Source organism: Rhamphochromis sp. 'chilingali' (genome assembly GCF_963969265.1).
Source record: "Rhamphochromis sp. 'chilingali' genome assembly, chromosome: 4".
In the NCBI taxonomy this organism is placed as follows: domain Eukaryota; kingdom Metazoa; phylum Chordata; class Actinopteri; order Cichliformes; family Cichlidae; genus Rhamphochromis; species Rhamphochromis sp. 'chilingali'.
In genome coordinates this window covers 27373474-27391270 of record NC_137948.1, presented here as the reverse complement: position 1 = coordinate 27391270, position 17797 = coordinate 27373474, and the positions used below count along the sequence as shown (strand labels likewise).

Sequence of the window (17797 nt, the reverse complement as noted above, 5' to 3'; positions counted from 1 at the left end):
GGGGAGGATGGATTCACCCAGTGAAACCCGCAACCTCTTTTCCAGCTGTGAAAATGAAATCCAGGAACACAAAGACAATACGCAGCTATGATTGCGTCCTTTTTGTTGCATGGGTGTTAAAAACTGTAGGCTGCCTGCTCACATGCCATAAAACCGTATTCCCCAAAGTTTCCATTCAATAAAGGGTCTGAAAATGAAAATATTATTTTCTCACAAGCTGATGGGAATTGTTGTTTCCTCACGGCAGGCATCTAATATCTTGTGACACAGTGTGACCTGCCTGAATGCAATTTGTGTCTTAATATCCAGCTTACAGCCGCCCTGGCCTCTGGAGAAAAGAGGTGTTAGGTGATTTTCCTTTTTCCATTCCCCTCTGCTTCTTCTCTGTCTGCAGTTCTGTCTTTCTGTCAGTCTTTCACCACATGTAGTTCCTTGTCCCCTTTTCCCTCACTCTTTGTCCTTTTGCTCTTTCTAGTTTCACACCCACTTCAGTTGTATCACTGAGTGTCCGAGGAGGAATCCTTTCACCAGACAAAGGGTGTCTATCTTTTTTTTATGCCCTTGTCTGTCATCTAGTTTCAAGACACAGACAGATCCACGGTCAGACAGATAGGTTGACTACCTGTTCATCCATGCATTTGTGTCCCAGCACCTTGAGACTCAGGTGTACAACATGTCAGCCTGCTGTCTTTTTAAGAGAGGAAAAAGTAAATGAATAGCTAGCAAGATGATCACAAATGAAACAACTGTCAGATATCCTTCTTTTTTTTCTTTTTTTTGCTCACTCCACTTTTCCCCTCCTTTTTGGAGCTTGGGTCCACCGAGCATCAAGCCTGCTGTGGTGTTTATTTGGGTCAGGAATCATCTTTCATGTATATGACACCTAGACAAAGTCGACAGACAGAGGGGAGATGAGGGCAGATGATGGAGAACGCCAACTCGCGGTCTCTGGGGACAGACACTACTCTCCTCTTTTTCCCCTCTCATACCTTCTCTTTATTGCATTCTAATAGGCTGACTAATGTACCATGGAAATTCACTCTGGATGCTGGAAGCAGGGAAAGTAAAAGGAAGGTGGCTGCAGCTGGAAAAAGATTGTGTGATGTAGAAGAAGTGTGCATACTTTTTTTTTTTTTTTTTAACCAGAGCAGTTGTTTATTGATGTCACCAGTCTCTCTGAGACAAATGCAAACATTATTCAAGTTGCACGTGCAAGCTTGCAATGGTATCCTTTTATTTCCACTTTACTTCAAAAATCCTCACCTACAGCGAGCCCCTCCACACACACACACACACACACACACACACACACACACACACACACACACACACACACACACACACACACACACACACACACACACACACACCTTGAGCACCGACTCCTCTCCCTCTGCTCCTCCTTCCTCATATAAGCAGCTCATTTTCTGCAGCACCGCTGCTCTAATGGACGCCCTTAGGCTAGAGGCTTCCCAGCCAAGGGACATCCATCTTTTGGCATGTCACACTCCCGCCCGGCAAAAAATCTTTGTGATGTGCACTCCAATTTTTCTTCAGTAAATCAAATCTTCCTTCCTTCAGAAAGATGAATGCTTTAGGGTTGGAGTGTTATAGAGAAAATCAATGCCGGCAAAATTGAAACAGTATGCCCCCGTATTGATCGGCCTTGTGAGATCGAAAACCAACAGCTTTGTAACTGTTCCAGTGGACAGTTAGCTGACCTGTAATGGACAAACTATTGATATTAGCATTACTATTTTATCTTGTGCTACGTCATTTCACCAGTGCACTGTTGAGGGGAAAGAGGCCGGAGCTTAACATTCCCAGAAAAGCTTTTTTCCCCTCCTTTTTAGGCAGTGATACATCATGACATGAGACGCACAAAATGCCGTGGAGACACTGGCATGCCACTTCAGTTGTTAAATGATTGGATTTATTCCAGTTTTGCTTTGCTTCAGCTGTTATGGTATGGGCAGTAGTATTGTGTCTTATGTTAATGCTGTTTGAGCACAGGCACAGTATTTAGTCGTCCTCCTTCATTCACGACCACAAACCTCTGCTGCTTGTTTTTTAAATTTAATGAGATCGAACTAGTTTTAGATTGAATTAACTAACTTTCTGAGCACAGATGATGGTCAAAATTTCCTGTAGCCCAATCAAAAATCACCACATGTGATGAATGCTTTTTGTCACGTTGTCAGAATGGAAAACTGAGAAATCAGAATAACCAGTGTTTTTTGTTTGTTTGTTTGTTTGTTTTGGCAGTGTCTACTTGAGAAGCACTGAAATAAGATGCCGAATACAAATCTCTGAATTACAATAAATTCTTATGACACATAGTTACTGTTACTACGGTGAGAACGTTCACGTTCACATTTTATTTATTTGTTTATTTCAGTAAACGACCGCATGAGAAGCTGCGACAGCCAGATTAATCTCCACTCGTACACTTTCATTCCAGACTTAAATCACAATTATGATACATAATACTGAATGTAATGCATGTGTTAAAGCTGAGGTCTGCACAGTGTCTGCACTGCGTTGCGTGCTCGCTTTATGGACACACTGTACATTAAGGCTGCACTGGTACTGTGGATGCAGGGCTGAAAAAGGAAATGGGACTCTGGCATGTCATTGGAGATTATAACCATAGGAAACAAGAGCATAACAGTTTAGAATACACTGACTCTCGGAAATGCGTGACACGAGAGGGGCAGGAAGACGGGGAGAGAGAGCGAGATGAGGAGAAGGATGAAACAAAGCACTGGAGAGAGAGAGAGAGATCTGTTACAGGAGGATCAAAAGTTTAGATGGAGACAAAGACAAGATGGTGGCATTTCTCTACACCATCCTTCCATCCTTTCACAGAGCCATTTAGATGATCGATTTTGCAAATCTGAATGTTAAATGTTGAGCGAGTACATAGCTGTGTATCTATCAGACACCCCGATTTGCTTTGTGTTTGGATAAAGAATAAACAGATCATTCTTTATTGAGTGATTTTTAAAAACTATTTCCAGTTGGATTACGTTTTGCAATCCAAATTTATTATTAAATCCAAAGCCAAAACGGGTTGGCTTTAACATTTCATTTAAAATGGGATAAGCCCTAAAATACGACTGCGTTGATTTATATAGGGAAAAACCGTTTCCTTGTGTAGAATTAGCTACTAATTTTTAACTGCTATTGGCCTTTTGGTTTGCTTATAAATACTCGGGAGTCTAAACACAAACATGACCCAATGTACTGAGCTTTGGCAGCTGTAGCGGTGCGTAGCTTCCATGTTGTCTGAGGCAGAGACAGTTGTTTCCTTTAGTCCAGGTCCTGACTCCTTCAAAACCAATTAGTTGGGGCTCGAGTTGTGATCATCCATCTGCCTTCATACAGCCATAAACATATAGCATAAACATACTACGCGAAGCAATACAAGGCTGCCTTCAGCTATGTTCATCTCTGTAAACGAGACGCTCTGTAGCGCACAGACGGTCTCCAGCACCCAAGTCCTTAAACGGGTTTAACATAAAAACCTCCAATTCATTAATCACTGACTGCGACGTGCGTCTGGCACTTGGACAAAAAGGATGTTCCTTAAATCTCTGGGGAAGCTGTTCAAGTTTGACAGACATGCGTTCCATCAGTTACATAAAATAACGTGCCACGAAGGCCCTACCATGCAGTCTGGCTCATAGATATGAATTAGAATATAGCCTTAATGATAACATTTACCTCTACTGTATATACACTACAGTGGCTGGGCCTGTAAGGAATAGTAACAACATGTCATGGTGAAACATATTAACAGCTGATGATGTCCATATGTTACCATGGTTAAGTGAGGCGGTATAGACCGAGGCTCAAAAAACTACACTTAGATCACTTAAAATGACAACAATAGGATATTGGTTAGGTCGAAATGGGTATTTTTAATCATTATCATTTAAATTATTTTTATTATTATTGTTTTATTTATTTTTTTAAAAATGTAGTGTAGCGGTTACACATCATGTCTGAGCTGGCTGCATACTGTATATGCACCTATGACACAGCTTTCCTTAGCATGTCATTTAATGTGCAGGTGAGAGAGAATAAGAGGTACACCTGTACACACCAATTGACTTTGCACCTCACTTGAAGTTGTGTGTGGGTAATACAATCGCAGTGCAGCCCATGAATGCTAAAAAAAAAAAAAAGCAATAAACATGTCCTTCATGTCCTTCATGTCCTATCACAAATGGCTAACTTAGAAAAAAAATATTAACACTGTTTCTATCCAGTTGGCTACATAATAAAAGGCAGGCTGCAAGTTCAAACTTCAAGGCATTTCCAGCAGTGGGACGCATCACCAGAGGCATTTCTGCTACAGGCTGTATGTAAAAGATGGAAGTAGCCATTGTGGTGTCACGTGTTGGTTTGCAAAGCCTGAATCGGAGCCTTTTCACAGTTTTCTTCCTTTTATTTTGAAACTAATGTGAAGAATTTGGGGGAAGATCTTGCTCGCCACATCCAGGATCCATATAGGATATCAGCTTTTCAGTCACACAGTAAAGCATGCTTTATCTGTGGTTCAACTCAAATGGGGATCAGGTATTTATTTAAACAATGAACATCACTTTTTTTCCAGTGACGCTTTAAAGCTAAGTAATATTTACTGCTTGAATCTAGCTTTTGAACTCTCCCCTTGCTAGCCATGAAAAAGTATTCACGTTTAAGGCACTTCCATATTTATTTCACTTTTCAGACCCATCTTTTATATACAGTTTATCAGCGCAGCATTGCTGCTTCTCTGCCTGCTACAGTCACCCACTCTGGTCGCATCATAAGATCAGACTGCTCGAGGCAAGGTAATTAGCATGCTAACTTTAGTAGCTATTTCTGCAATAAAATACACAGACATCAGACACAATGTCACGCTCTAATTTCATCACTTTATCACTTTATCTTCAAGTCCTTGCTTTTCTCTAACTTCCCGGTATCTTAGAAATGTTCGGGACTGCCAGTTGGAAGTATGACAGAAGGTCACGATACCAGAAAGAACAATTACACCACCCCTAGCTTCCTGCCTCGCTGCTCACAGCCAGGCAGGATTCAGTAGCAACTATCAGATTTATGAGTTTCATATACCTTAAGAAAGTATATGGCCTTGGTGGAGCAAGGTCACGATAAAAGGGTGCTGATCAATATCTGAATGAAAAGCCATTTGGGAAGTTTTTAGGGCTTTTCCCCTCCTTTCTCCCTGGATGCAATATCTGCAGAGTATCGATTGTTCCGGGGCCAGTAGTTAGTCAAAGGCTATCTCCTTTGACTAACCCCTTTGCAGCGTGTCAGCCCCCCTTCTTCCTCTTGATAGATTGGTATGCTTCCAGCCACTGTAATTACACCATGGGACCAGCAGGTCATTTATTTTGCTACTTTCAACATTCCCCCCCCCCCATCCAAAAAAAATTGCCTTTATCTTTAGAATCCAGCACTTTGTCGTGCAGCTATAGGAGAAGAAAACGACACATAAAACAACAAGGTTCCCTCCTATAGAAAGGGTAGTATTGTGAAGACGAAGGATTGCCTTTACTTGTAGATTTACTTCACAGCCCCTGTGTCTGAGTTCAAGTTCAATCCGGATAAGTTTGACGGGTAAGCTCGGCGACGTTTAGAGTTAATTCTAGTTATTAATGCTGATACTAATATTAATGGGCTGAATTTTTAAAACAGTGGTTAAAAAATAAAAACAAGACTCTAACCGTATCTTCAGGGACTTCTTATTACTGAAGCATATTCAGGCTCAAACACTTCAGTCCACTTTGATAAACCTGTATAATCTAATTTAAAACTGTAATTCTTCCATAAATTGTTATTTTGCAATATGATAAAAATGATAAAATATGTATTTGTAAAGGGTAAATTTATGTGTGCACGTGCTGATGTTAATTGCATTTTTTTCCCTTCTCCAAATCGAGATAACTAACAGGGTCATTATAGTTACTGCTGCACTTGACACACACATGCACACACTCTGGATTATCAGTGGTGTAATGCACGCAGCCATATGATGGAGAGAGGGGAGGAGGTGCTCGTGAATAGGCGACAGCACTACATGAGGTTGTCGAGTGTTGTAGTGGTTCTTTGGGGCACTGAAGGAAAAAGCATAATAGACCTACTGTCTACATAGAGTGGAAAAGAGAGGAGAACATTTGCTACTAAGTTTCCCAAAAGATTGTTTGTAATTTGGTGTAATTTAAACGTAATAAACTGATGTATTATTTTAGAATTTTCCTTTTTTGTCCCGTAGAATTTGAAATCACCTGCCTTGTTTTGTTGCTTTAAAAGGAAAAGTTTTAAAACTGATATTTCACAAATGTCCTCTGCTTTTTATTTTAATGTCAGGCTCCTGAGTTAGTTTTGTCGTTCAAGGTGCGAGGTTAAACATGACCCCAAGTTTGTGTTATGAATGGGGACCTTCAGACTCCTTTGGGGGGGGGGGAAAGCCCTTTTCCTCAGACTTCCTATCTCAGCTGACCTTGAGCTTCTCCCCTATGTTTTTCTTTGGGGGAGCGGGTGTTAGAAATGTGGGTACGTGTTCAGATTTGTCACAGCATTCAAGATCAGCTCTGAAAGCTAGAGGTCAGAAGATTATTACAATGGGACAGTAATGGCAGAATTATGCAACTCCGGTCCAGTGGATGCCCTCATTACCTAGCAGTACTGATGATAAATGGCCTTAAATGCATGTTGTCAAAATGGCAGGAAAAATGTGACTCTTCATCAAAAATACAGATGGTACCACTTCATTGCTGTCACAGTGGAAGTCTGCGGATGCTATTTAGTATGTATTTGATATTTAGATGATACTTATCAGCAAAAAAAAAGGAGCTGAAGCTGGGAGCAGAAGCTGGACGGGTTTCCTTTAAATGTTTTCACAGCACGGTAAACGATCCTGTCTTTGGTCAATATTTACCGCTTTACTAATCCAGCACTTTTCCTTTTACGTCCCATGAAATCTGATATAATTAGTGTGTAATCATCTAGCCTTTGTTGGTGAATTTACTCTGAGTGTAATTGCTGCTAATTGGAAGCCTCACAGTAAGCTGATGGTAATTAGGGCTTGATTTGCATTATTTCATTTGGCTGCACTGCATTGTGGGGAGTCTGCAGCCTTTTGCCATCCACCCATGGGAGTGCTTTGATCCTCACAAGCTGGTGATGTTGCAGAGATGCAATATCATGCTCTCTTTTATCAGATCACTTTTTGAAAGCTCTTGGATGAATTGGAGTTAATTGGAAGGAGTGGTAGCGGCTTACGTTGTGCCAGTAATGAGAGCTTGAGCGCTCTGGTGTGCTAGGGAGTGAACCCTAGGGTGATAAAAGCAAAGCAAGTGAACATACAGGGACTTTTCATAGATGTTAGGTAAGGAATTCACCCACATTGAAGGCTTTTACCTCTTTTTTTCCCCTCTCTAAACATATTAATATTCTTTAATTAGATACGTTTTAATAATTTTCTCATTACGGCCCTCGTGTAATGTTGGGTTAAGCTTATATTAAAAAAAGACAAATTAAATGACTTTATACTGTGATTAATAGTAAGGATAGGCAAGATTACATGTGCACTGTCATTTAAGGGGATGAGATGGAAATGTCGTCGTGTCTGTGACCCTGGTATCACCTCTGGTGAATCTGGTAAACAACATTAGCAGAGGTAAATTAACATCCACATATGTAGATGGTGTCCTATACACCTCATTGTAGCGGGAAGGATAGGCATTGATGCACATGTAGAAAATCACTCCGGCAAGACTTAATCATGCCAAACAATTTCAGCGGGAAGGTATTTGGCCCCGTTTCATTTTAATTTGAGTCTGGAGAGCCCGTCGAGGCGATCGCTGCCACCGTTTGACAAAGAGCCAGTCCTCCAGCAACCAGTCCTCAACATGACAAATCCTCAATCTTCTTCGCTCTCTCCCGTTTCTTCTAAACACATGGTTTATGCAAATCAAAGCAAAATGATCTTGGGGATAGCAGCAATGTTTGAGCAATTTGAGGGCTGCCAATAGGAACTGGCATTAATATAAAATAAGCAAGGGAGGAAAATCTCCGGTGCATATGCAGGTCTCATTGACTGTATCCAAATGAATTTAGCAGAAAGGTTATGAATGACTGTTTGTGGCAAAGTGCAGTCGCTTGTGGTGATATATGAAAGTAGATTCACTCTGCGTGTCACGCACGCTGTGGTAAAGGTCATTTTATCATTTACATACCGTTTTTAATAGAAACCTGTGCGAACCTAGATTTCTCCTGCCTCTTTATTCATGTTCACCCCTAAAATGTAGAAAATGCTAAAATCAAGCAAAACATAATAGCGTCAGGAAGGCAGTTGGATGATTATTATTTATTTTTTTTGTATTTTCATATTTTAAAATAAAATAAAAAACAACAACAAAAACTGAAAATAGCAGCCCAAAAAAGCCCCAAAATAGTCCTCATTTCTCCTTGTCTTTAAATCCTGAATGCTGGCACAGAGCTAACTGTACTATCAGACTTTAAGGACTCGCAGACAGAATCTATTAACATGTTTAAATGCCACATTTATTAATAGTAAATAGGTACTTAGAAACCCAGAAATATCAGTAGTTTATGATTATTAATAGAGAGGGCATTATTCAAAATCTAAATCTTTATTTTGATTTTGGTACAATAAAATCAAAAGGACCATAAAGTCATATGCAGTCCTATTCAGAAAGTGTCAGCACATCTTATTAAACTTTTTTTCCATGGGCAAAATTTTTAAGAAGAGAATTTCTAATAAATAAACAGTATAAAAATATAAATATATATGTGTGTGTGTGTTACTGTATGTTGCCTAATTAAACTCTGCCTACTCACTAAGGGGATTATGGGTTAGTGAAGCATGCATGTGTAATAGTCAATAAAACAAAGTAAACAAAAGATATCCAGACTTAAAGGGTTAAGTTATGTATAAAAAGGGAAAAAAAACACTTTGTATTTGGTTGAAATCACAATATTTGAGCTGGGAATAAGTGTTATAGACCTTTTATGGACAAATTCTTTCAAAACATGTTTAAATATTGTAATTTCACTCAACAGCCATCATATCGAGATCCTTAAATAACTTTGATTCTTGATTTTTATTTGGGTAGACGCCACTTGTGTGTGTATACATGGGAACAGTTAATAGTAGAAGAGGTAATATAATTCACTTAGCCCTCCACTTTTCTAAACTCCCCCCCCCCCCCCACAAATAAGCATTTCATTAATCCTGATGCAACCTCTTCATACTGACTGAATACGTCTCACAATTAAAGCATTTATTTATTATGTCACCTAACCGTGCCAGATCTACTTGGACTCGTCCTTTGTTTTGATGTAAATGGAGAATTTAGTAGCACAACTGAAATCTTAAAGAGCCCAACTAGTAAAATATTTCCTCGCAGTGGCGTTGATGGTTTGTGTTGAGTTGATTAAATTGGAGGGGTAGCTGTTCTGTTACAGATTAGAGAGAAAAATCGGGGCTACACAAAAGGAGAAACTTGCACTCCATTTGTTCTGTGTGTTGGTAAACTTCCATCCAAAGATGTTTTTAAAAAAAGGAAAAAAGAAAGAAAAGAAGGTAAATAGAATTTACAGCCTCGCATAAAATTCTTGTGCAGTAGCCAATGTGGTCCACATTAGAAAAGCTTAGCATGGCTCAACGTTTCCTCCATAACGCACAAACACACAGCCCCATGTACGGCTTGAAAGCACTGGTGTATACAGCATGAAAGTACTGCTCATACTTGAAATCATGCACGCAGACGGCCTCTGATTCTCCCCCACTTTGATCAGCTGCTGGTGCTCACTTCCGGCTTAACGAGCGGGCCTTCCAGACACCTTTTTATGACCGAACTAATTACTAATTACACAAGTGGTTGGCGCGAGCCACAGCACAACGTGGGCCCTTTTGTTATTTTAATTGTTGTTATTTTGAAGAATGGTGCTTCAGTAAATTCTGCCAAGGATACCAGAGGAGGATGGATGAGCCCTGAATAATTTATTATCTTTGTGGAAACACACTCAGCTTGTGTTGGGGGGGGATTGCATAGTGCTGTACATCTCCATTCTTGTTATAGCGGCGCTCGTATTGGGGATTGATGACGAGGTATCTTTCATCGTACGTCCACCTCTTCTAGCAGCCTATCATTAGGGCTTCCACTGTCGCCTCTGCCCTGGATGAATATGAGTGGCAAACGCAGTCCGCTCCATGCCGTAACTAATTACTCCAGGCAATGGTTCCCCCTCCTGATGGATTAATGTGTATTGTGTGAACTGGACAGATCCCCACCTTCCATGAGATGAGAGACGAGCCCATCCCGATTCAGAGGCGCTTGCACAACCTTGATAATTATTTCCATAGATGAATGAAATTGCAGGCGGGATGATGAAGTGGCCATTTGCGTGCGGGGGCTATCACATGCAAACATAGAGCACAGGCTTTGTCACCACTGAGAAATCTGGTCCTGCACAGATCTCTGTCCCCAGCGTCGGTCTAGCTTGCATTCAGCACACACACGCTCGCTTTCAATTCACAGCTCTGAATATACAACATCAATATTCATTTTCTCCAGTTTTTGGTTTCATGGCTAAACATTTTCATGCATTATTTCTATCTACTCTACTATAAATATATGCCGAACAGCTGCCACTGTCCACTTGTCAGCCGTTTGAGACTGATTTTTTTCCTCCCCTTTTTAAAAAAAATCTAGATAAATCAAATAATCAGTGGTTTTCATTAGCTAGGGCGTGCAGGGTTTTAAAGGACCTGCTTGGAAATTGTATTTATTTTCTTGCGTATAGCTCTTTTCCCTTTTAGAGGCCCCTGTGTGATCATTGGTGTTGGACTGAAGATTTGTGAGGAGTTTTTGTAATGGCCTTTCCGTATCATGCTAGCTATAACTCTGACAAGAGGTGTCCTGCTGGGCTTGGGATGAGCCTGGAATGAAAGTGCGTGCCACAACAGTGTGTGCAAAATGATCGCACTGTCGTTTACTCTTTGAACTGTGATGGCGCACACTTACTCAGCTCCTCTTCCCAAAGAGCGAATCAAAAGAGGGGGATAAAACTAAAAAAAGAGAGCACCTTTGCTTCTGGGATGGAGAGCCTCATTGTCAGGGGCAGGGATACAATAATGTGGGATTTCAGCTTGTGTGTAAGTGAATGTTTTTAAAGACAAATTCTAAGAGTTTGGTGGGGGGGAGCCCTCCAAACACAATGCTGGCTTTATGTATGCTTGCTCGGACCAAGTGCTAATGCTGGGTTGCTATACCATGCTGGCTGGTAATTGCTAACACATGTGCTACCTCTGTCTCGTTGCAGCAGGCCGAGGGACTTCTGGCGCCTAGACTACTGGGAGGACGATTTAAGACGGCGACGTCGTTGCGTCAGGAACCCCTTTGGATCCAGTCACTCAGAAGCTACGCTCAAAGCTGTGGCTGAACATGGTCAGTCTCATCCACCAGGTTTTTGTGCCCCCCCCCCACTCCCCCGCCTGTTCATAGCACAGCCTTTCTTACTCATTTGGTGGTAGCACCAGCTACAAGGCAATAAAAATTAGTCCTCACACTGCAATAAACGATTTATTGTACCACAAAACGGAGGAGAAGAAAAACACCCACATTTGAATTTCACACACAGGTAATTTCATACACAGCCACCCATTATGCAAAACCGAACTACCGCCTTCGTATTGGCTTGCTTTATTCAGAACATGTTTAACTGAGATGTTGTGGATAACATGACGTATTGAATTTTATTTATTCTTTTTTTTTCTTGGCTGCATAACAGTGGCTGATATAAGTGGTAAGTAACATTCACTCAGCCTCATATTTTCTTTTTTTCACCTTTCGAATGAAGGATCACTGTCGGATTTGAACTTTTCATTTCAGGAAGATTTTTAGAGTTGAAATTAAATGTATATAATTTTTCATATTAATCAAACCATCCATTAGGTCCTTGTTTGTTTTGGTGTTTGTTTTTTTTGCTAGCCTTAAAAGAAGCCACACCCATTAAGATAGAAGTGTTTGATCACAGGATGAAGGTAATCGGTCAGAACAACTTTGTGTCCAATCACTCAACCCACTAAAGGAGAACACAGACCCCAGCAATGCCAGCAAACCCCCCCAAACATAATAGAACCTCCTGTGCTAAGACTTTGGCTTTTGCTATTAATTTGTCACTAATATGTGTAAGTCATGTCTAATATTATTTAACAGTAAACATTGTGCCGGTCCTTCAAGTTTATTAGAATGCTAGCAAAAACGCAAATTGGAGTTGAAGAAAGGCCTCAGTTACTGATAATTTTACATGGTCTGGGATAATCAGTTCTGACAGTGAACACCAACAACACTGACTTCTTTTTTCCTTTACCACTATAATGTAGACCCCCCCCCCCCCCCCCCCCCCCCCCCCATCTTTGTCTGATTACAAGATTAGTTATCAGCTAACAGCAGAGTCTAAGTCACACATTCCTGCAGGAAAAAGTGCATATAATCCTTCATTTTTTGCAAGTATCCAGCTCATCCCTGGCGTTTACATCAAGATTAACCAGCACAATCAATTGCCTTCTCCTAAAAAAAATAAAATAAAAAAATAGAAAGATGGACATTTCCGAGCCAAAAATGTCCTCGGTGTGTCACCTGCAAAACTACCCTTTAAATGCGTTATCATTCTTAAAGACAAATGGCAGGTGTGACAGGATTCAATAAGAATACGATCTAAAAGCAATAAATGTTTGGGAACCCCGGATCCTGGGAGACCTCTGCTCTGCAGTAATGGCTGCAGTGTGGAGGCAGCTGGGGAACGAGGCCAGAGTCCAGCTGGTTGCTGTTCCTCTGCAGCAATGCTCCAAATTTTTACTTTCTGTTTGAATTCCTCAGTGTTTTCCCTTCAGCTAAGTAACGGCAGAGAACAGACATACTCATGCTCTATCGTTGCCTTTTTAAAAAACATTTTTTAGTAGAGGAAAAGACATTCACATGGAAGGAGTTCCTTATGTTTTGGTTATTCAGGTATTCGGTCTGGTATTCTGCTATATCTAAAATAATTTCAGCTCATGTGCTCTATACATCCATCACTGGTGGAAGAAGACAAATTCCTGCAAACAATATTTAGTTTCAAAGTCAAGCCTGTGTAAAAATAGCCAGCGGCCAGTTTTGGAAAGACTGCGCTGCCTCCTGAGAGTATACTACCTGGATAAACTATGGGAATATATCATTAAAATAACTCTTTGACAGTGAAGCCTGACGGCATACATTTTCTGATGTAACCTTTTGTCTTGTTTTAGTCGACCCGACATTTGTTACGGAAGTGCAGCTCGGGATGAGAACGCAGGGCTGAGTTTTCAAACAGAGCACAAAGGTCATATCTGGCTGTAATTATATTCATCAGATGCAGAAGGGAAAATGCAGTCTCGCTCCCTAAGAAAATATTTAGCATAAGATCAAGCCTGAATTTACCCTCATTTGCTAGCTACCTGTGGCAGTGCTTTTCACATCTCTCACATAATCAGAAAATTGGAAGCAACGAGGGGGAAAAATGCAGTTTTTACTTGTTGATATATTCTAAAAGCATTTTATTTTCCATTAATCATGCTTTGCTCTTAAGATTGGGGAAATATGTGCAAAAAAAAAAAAGCATTTCTGTGTTAAAGATATAGACAACTGTTATCATTCATACAGTGCCAAGATGATTTCCACAGGAGAGTGTGTGGCTGCCAGTAGGGCTTGAGTAGGCTGTTATGTATTTACAGCTGGAAAGAACCATCTTTTCTAGGGATTGATTTGGTCTGGTCCCGGGCCCGTGTACCAGAGGTGGCAGAGTAAATACCTGAAGACTAATGTCTCTGTTCTGGTAATCAATACTCTCCTCATGACCACACTCCTGGCTACGCTCCCGTTAAAAACAAATTTGTTAATTCTGACAATTTAATTGCCGCGACCATGCATGCCTTGTGTTGTATAAGCAGGTAGTTGAACCTCTCAGCGAGGGAAAAGGGGTCCTGGAAAGAGTGTAACCAGTTGGGATTTATGTACATTTCTGCTCCCTGCGTGATGAGTGATGAGGTTGAAGTGCCGTGGATTTTTTTTCTTAATGTGGCACTCCCGCTCCACGCATAGCTTGTAATCACGGCATAATTTAAAAGCATTACAGTGATTAACAAGATGGTAAAAGCCGTGATGTTAAAGCTAAAGTTGTGTTATTTTAATTCCTTTTCTTTTCCTTTTTTTTTTTTTTTTTTTTAATTCCCTTTTCTTTTTTTTCTTTTTCTTAAAGTTCTTAAAAAAAGAAAAAGTGTGTGTGTGTGTGTGGGGGGGGGGGGGGGGGGGGTGGAGAAGTTGTTTCATAAGTATTAGAACAGTTGTAGTTCATTTTAGTTAATTTCATATTGTTGTCACACTCTCACACACACACACGCACGCGCGCGCGCGCGCACACACACACACACACACACACACACACGTCATATTCAAAAAAGAGAAAAAGTTACCTACTTTAAGAACAGGAAGGCTGGGAGGCTGGCACACAGCTTGTCACTTATGTCCACTTTTATGTATCTGGTGATAAGTGATGTAACTTTAGCCAAAATAGCTCCTAATGGACTCACACACACCCACAATATGCTGAGTTGTCATTATTTGTGTTGCATGTACTTCAGCGAATAGACTAAAGAGCTATTTATAAGCTGTTTGAGGTTTTCATGGCTTGATACTGTGCGCTAGTGCCGTCTTAATATGAGGGGGAGGATAATTGCTGAGCATGCAATGCATAGAAGTTCAAATACATTTCTGTTTTTAAGCTCCTCTGACAAGTCCCCTGTCCACTTGCTTGGTGCGAATACAATGGCATGTGGTACGTATTAGGGGAGCTGGTAGTAATTTCAGTGCTGCTAACTAAAGAATCCTCCAGGGAGGCTTAATTACAGGAAGGCCATTCTAAATATCAGTGAGCTGCATATTTTCCATGACAAGAGATTTTTTTAGCCGCGCTCGTCTAGCGGTTTCAAAGTGTACGGCTACACGGCACGGCTGTGCATTTTTAGGAAGTGCAATTGATCTCCACCGCAATCCCAGGTGGTGATGACAAAAAATCCCCTGGATATGCGTTCAGCGACTCGCCGGACTGAACGTGGTTACTTGCAGCTGAGTGCTGGATTAGAACACAAAGTCGTGCACAGAAGCAGTGAAAGCACTCTCTGTATTGCCAGCTATGTTTACAAATGTAGAAGACTTGCCAGCCAGTCTTTGTGTTGTGAACTTGCGTCTGTGGATCTTTACCATGCACCGCTGGGGAAGTACGGGGCTCTGTAAATGTTTGCAGATTTGCAGATTTTTTTGTCTTTTTAAATAATGTATTTGGAATCTCAAGTTGTGTCGGCTAAAATCAAAACGGGAAGTGTGTGACCATCATTTTGTTTAAATGTGTCTGAAAAGCCTGAGTGTGAAGTTGTGTTTGTTATGCTTCATGGTAAATGGGGGAAAAATCCAGTTAGGGTTGTGTTTGCATTTGGGTTTTGTCTCGTGTTGTTCGTAGCTGTGACTGTCTGAAAATGCAGTGCACGTGAGCGCTGCACTGAACCGCTGCATCGAGGTAAAGACTCAAATGCAAATAGTTGCATTAGGGTAAACACACCATATGCTCACTTCAGTGAAAAAAAGCAAAAAACATAACATCCAGATCATATTAAAAAACTTGCCTTATCTTACTAAAAGGCCTCAGATTGTTCTTCATTTTGTAAAACATAAATTAATTATGTTCTGAAAATGAAATATAAGATTTTACTTGGAGTTGAATCTTGAAGAAGACTGTTGACAATTGATTTTAATTGATTTTAACAAAGAAACAAACACTTTTATTTTCACTGTGTGATAATGGATACAAATAACTAGTCCACTGTTATTTTTACTGTGTGTAAGGGGATTGCTTATAAGAGCTGTTTTTTCTTTTCTTTTCTTTTTTAAAAATGTGCATCAATTTCTTTTTTTTCTTTTTTTTCTTTTTTTTTAAATCGACTTGATGTGAAAGCTTTTGTGTCCTTAAACTCTCATAAAATAAAGTCGGATGCATTCGTGTCGTGTCAATCTACAGTATGAAATACAACCTTGACTTTTATGCTGTAATTACTTCAAATGCAAAATAAGATGGCTCTTTCCCCCTCCTGCTTCCCACTCTAGCATCCGAGGACGATATTCTCAAAGGCAAGCAGTCCATCAGGAGCCAGGCTCTGGGAAATCAAAACTCAGAGAGCGAGGCATCCCTCGACGGAGATGATGACACTCTGTCGTCACTAGAGGACAAGGACCTGGAGAACGTCACAGGTAAAGAAGCAGCTCGTGTTCGCCACCTCCCATACCTGCTCCTCGGTCATTCCCCCACCTCCCTGCTTGTGTTTGTGTCTGTGTTGTAATTTTCCCCCCTGCAGTTCAGACCAAATAAAGAAATGGCGGCACTGTAGTTTGAGTTTTTGCTACATGTGCAACTCTGATTTACTGCATTGAATACGAGGAATCTATACACGAAACAAATCCAAACAGTGTCTTCCTTATCTTCCAAAGCAGGCTGTGATTTTCCAATATGACCTTGGTGTTTTATTATATTGCTGTGCTTCTTTTTACATTCATACTTGAGTAATTTGTGTGTACAGCTCCTTTATAAACAAAGGAAAACCAGCTTTTTAATGAGCATACATCACTTTCTCATAGCACACTGGAGTGCTAGTGCCACCATGGCATCTTAACTTTCCTGCCTCTGCCAATGGAGGTCTGCTTTACAAACATACTGTACACACACAGGCACACACACCGGCCCAAGCAGCAACTCTAAACATTTTTTTATCTGGCAGTAGCAGCTTACCCCAGGATAGCTCTTTTCAAATGAGGTATTATCTGATTGAAGGAGGGTAGTTTTTCCTTTTGATAAAACTTCAAATTCCCTCCATGTGAGCCTGGTCAGCTATTGCAGCTGCAGAATGAGAATGAGATTCCAGTTCACGATGTTGCCCCACCTCCTTTTTTTTTAATGTCTGTTATTTAAATAATCTTCATTTAATAGGCCTATTGCCGTGTAATCCGCATATTATGCGCAGCGACAGCGCTCAGCAGACTAAGCTGCAGTAATTGGGCTTAGAGTGCTATAAAAATAATGCATCTGGATGACAATGGGATTAAACACTGAATCCTGTCTAATCGTGTGATTTATCCCGCGAGAAGTGCGTAGAAGTTGTCGGGAGAGGTTTAGCTGTGCTCTTAAGCAGCTGTCTGCTCCAGGTGTAATTGAATGTCTTTGAGTGAACGGAACAAAAAATGTTATTTCAACCCACGGATAACATGTCAGTACTCACGGGGTTCACGACAGGCAAAGGGATGACTATATACATATCTGTTTATTCCATCCGTGTGCGAGAGCGCGAGGGTGCTCGGGGAAATCAAGCCCGCAGCTCCGCGGCGCACATCTGCAAATACAATGGCTCATATGCGCAGAGCCGGGCAGAGCTTCCACCCACAGCTCCCCTGAGCCAGGCTCTCATTGTCATACTGGCATAAATTAAGATTGATGAGAGATGAAATACAGCTTCTCCCAGAAGCCACCGATCAATGGATCCTGATGAACAGTCAGTTTTGACAGTTGTGACGCAAAGTAGTATTTTAATCAGTCATTTTTTTGAGTGTTTTCGGCTTTTTTTTTTTGCCCCACACCGTTTTATTACATAAAGTAAAAACACGTGTTGGTGAACTTCTATTGTTTCGTGTGTGTTGGT

The 17797-nt window shown here is 40.8% G+C and overlaps 1 protein-coding gene across 7 annotated transcripts in view; it reads left to right on the top strand.

Moving 5' to 3' along the window:
- lrba (LPS-responsive vesicle trafficking, beach and anchor containing) overlaps positions 1 to 17797 on the top strand; it is a 172739-nt gene that overhangs the window by 87549 nt on the left and 67393 nt on the right. For 4 of the 7 annotated variants that reach the window (XM_080880583.1, XM_080880584.1, XM_080880582.1 and 1 more), the window contains exons 37-39: positions 11362 to 11486; positions 11830 to 11844; positions 16215 to 16358. In XM_080880583.1, the coding sequence (XP_080736709.1) occupies positions 11362 to 11486; positions 11830 to 11844; positions 16215 to 16358 (284 nt within the window). The remainder of the gene's footprint in view (positions 1 to 11361; positions 11487 to 11829; positions 11845 to 16214; positions 16359 to 17797) is intronic. The other 3 variants (XM_080880587.1, XM_080880586.1, XM_080880585.1) reach the window with 1 other exon arrangement.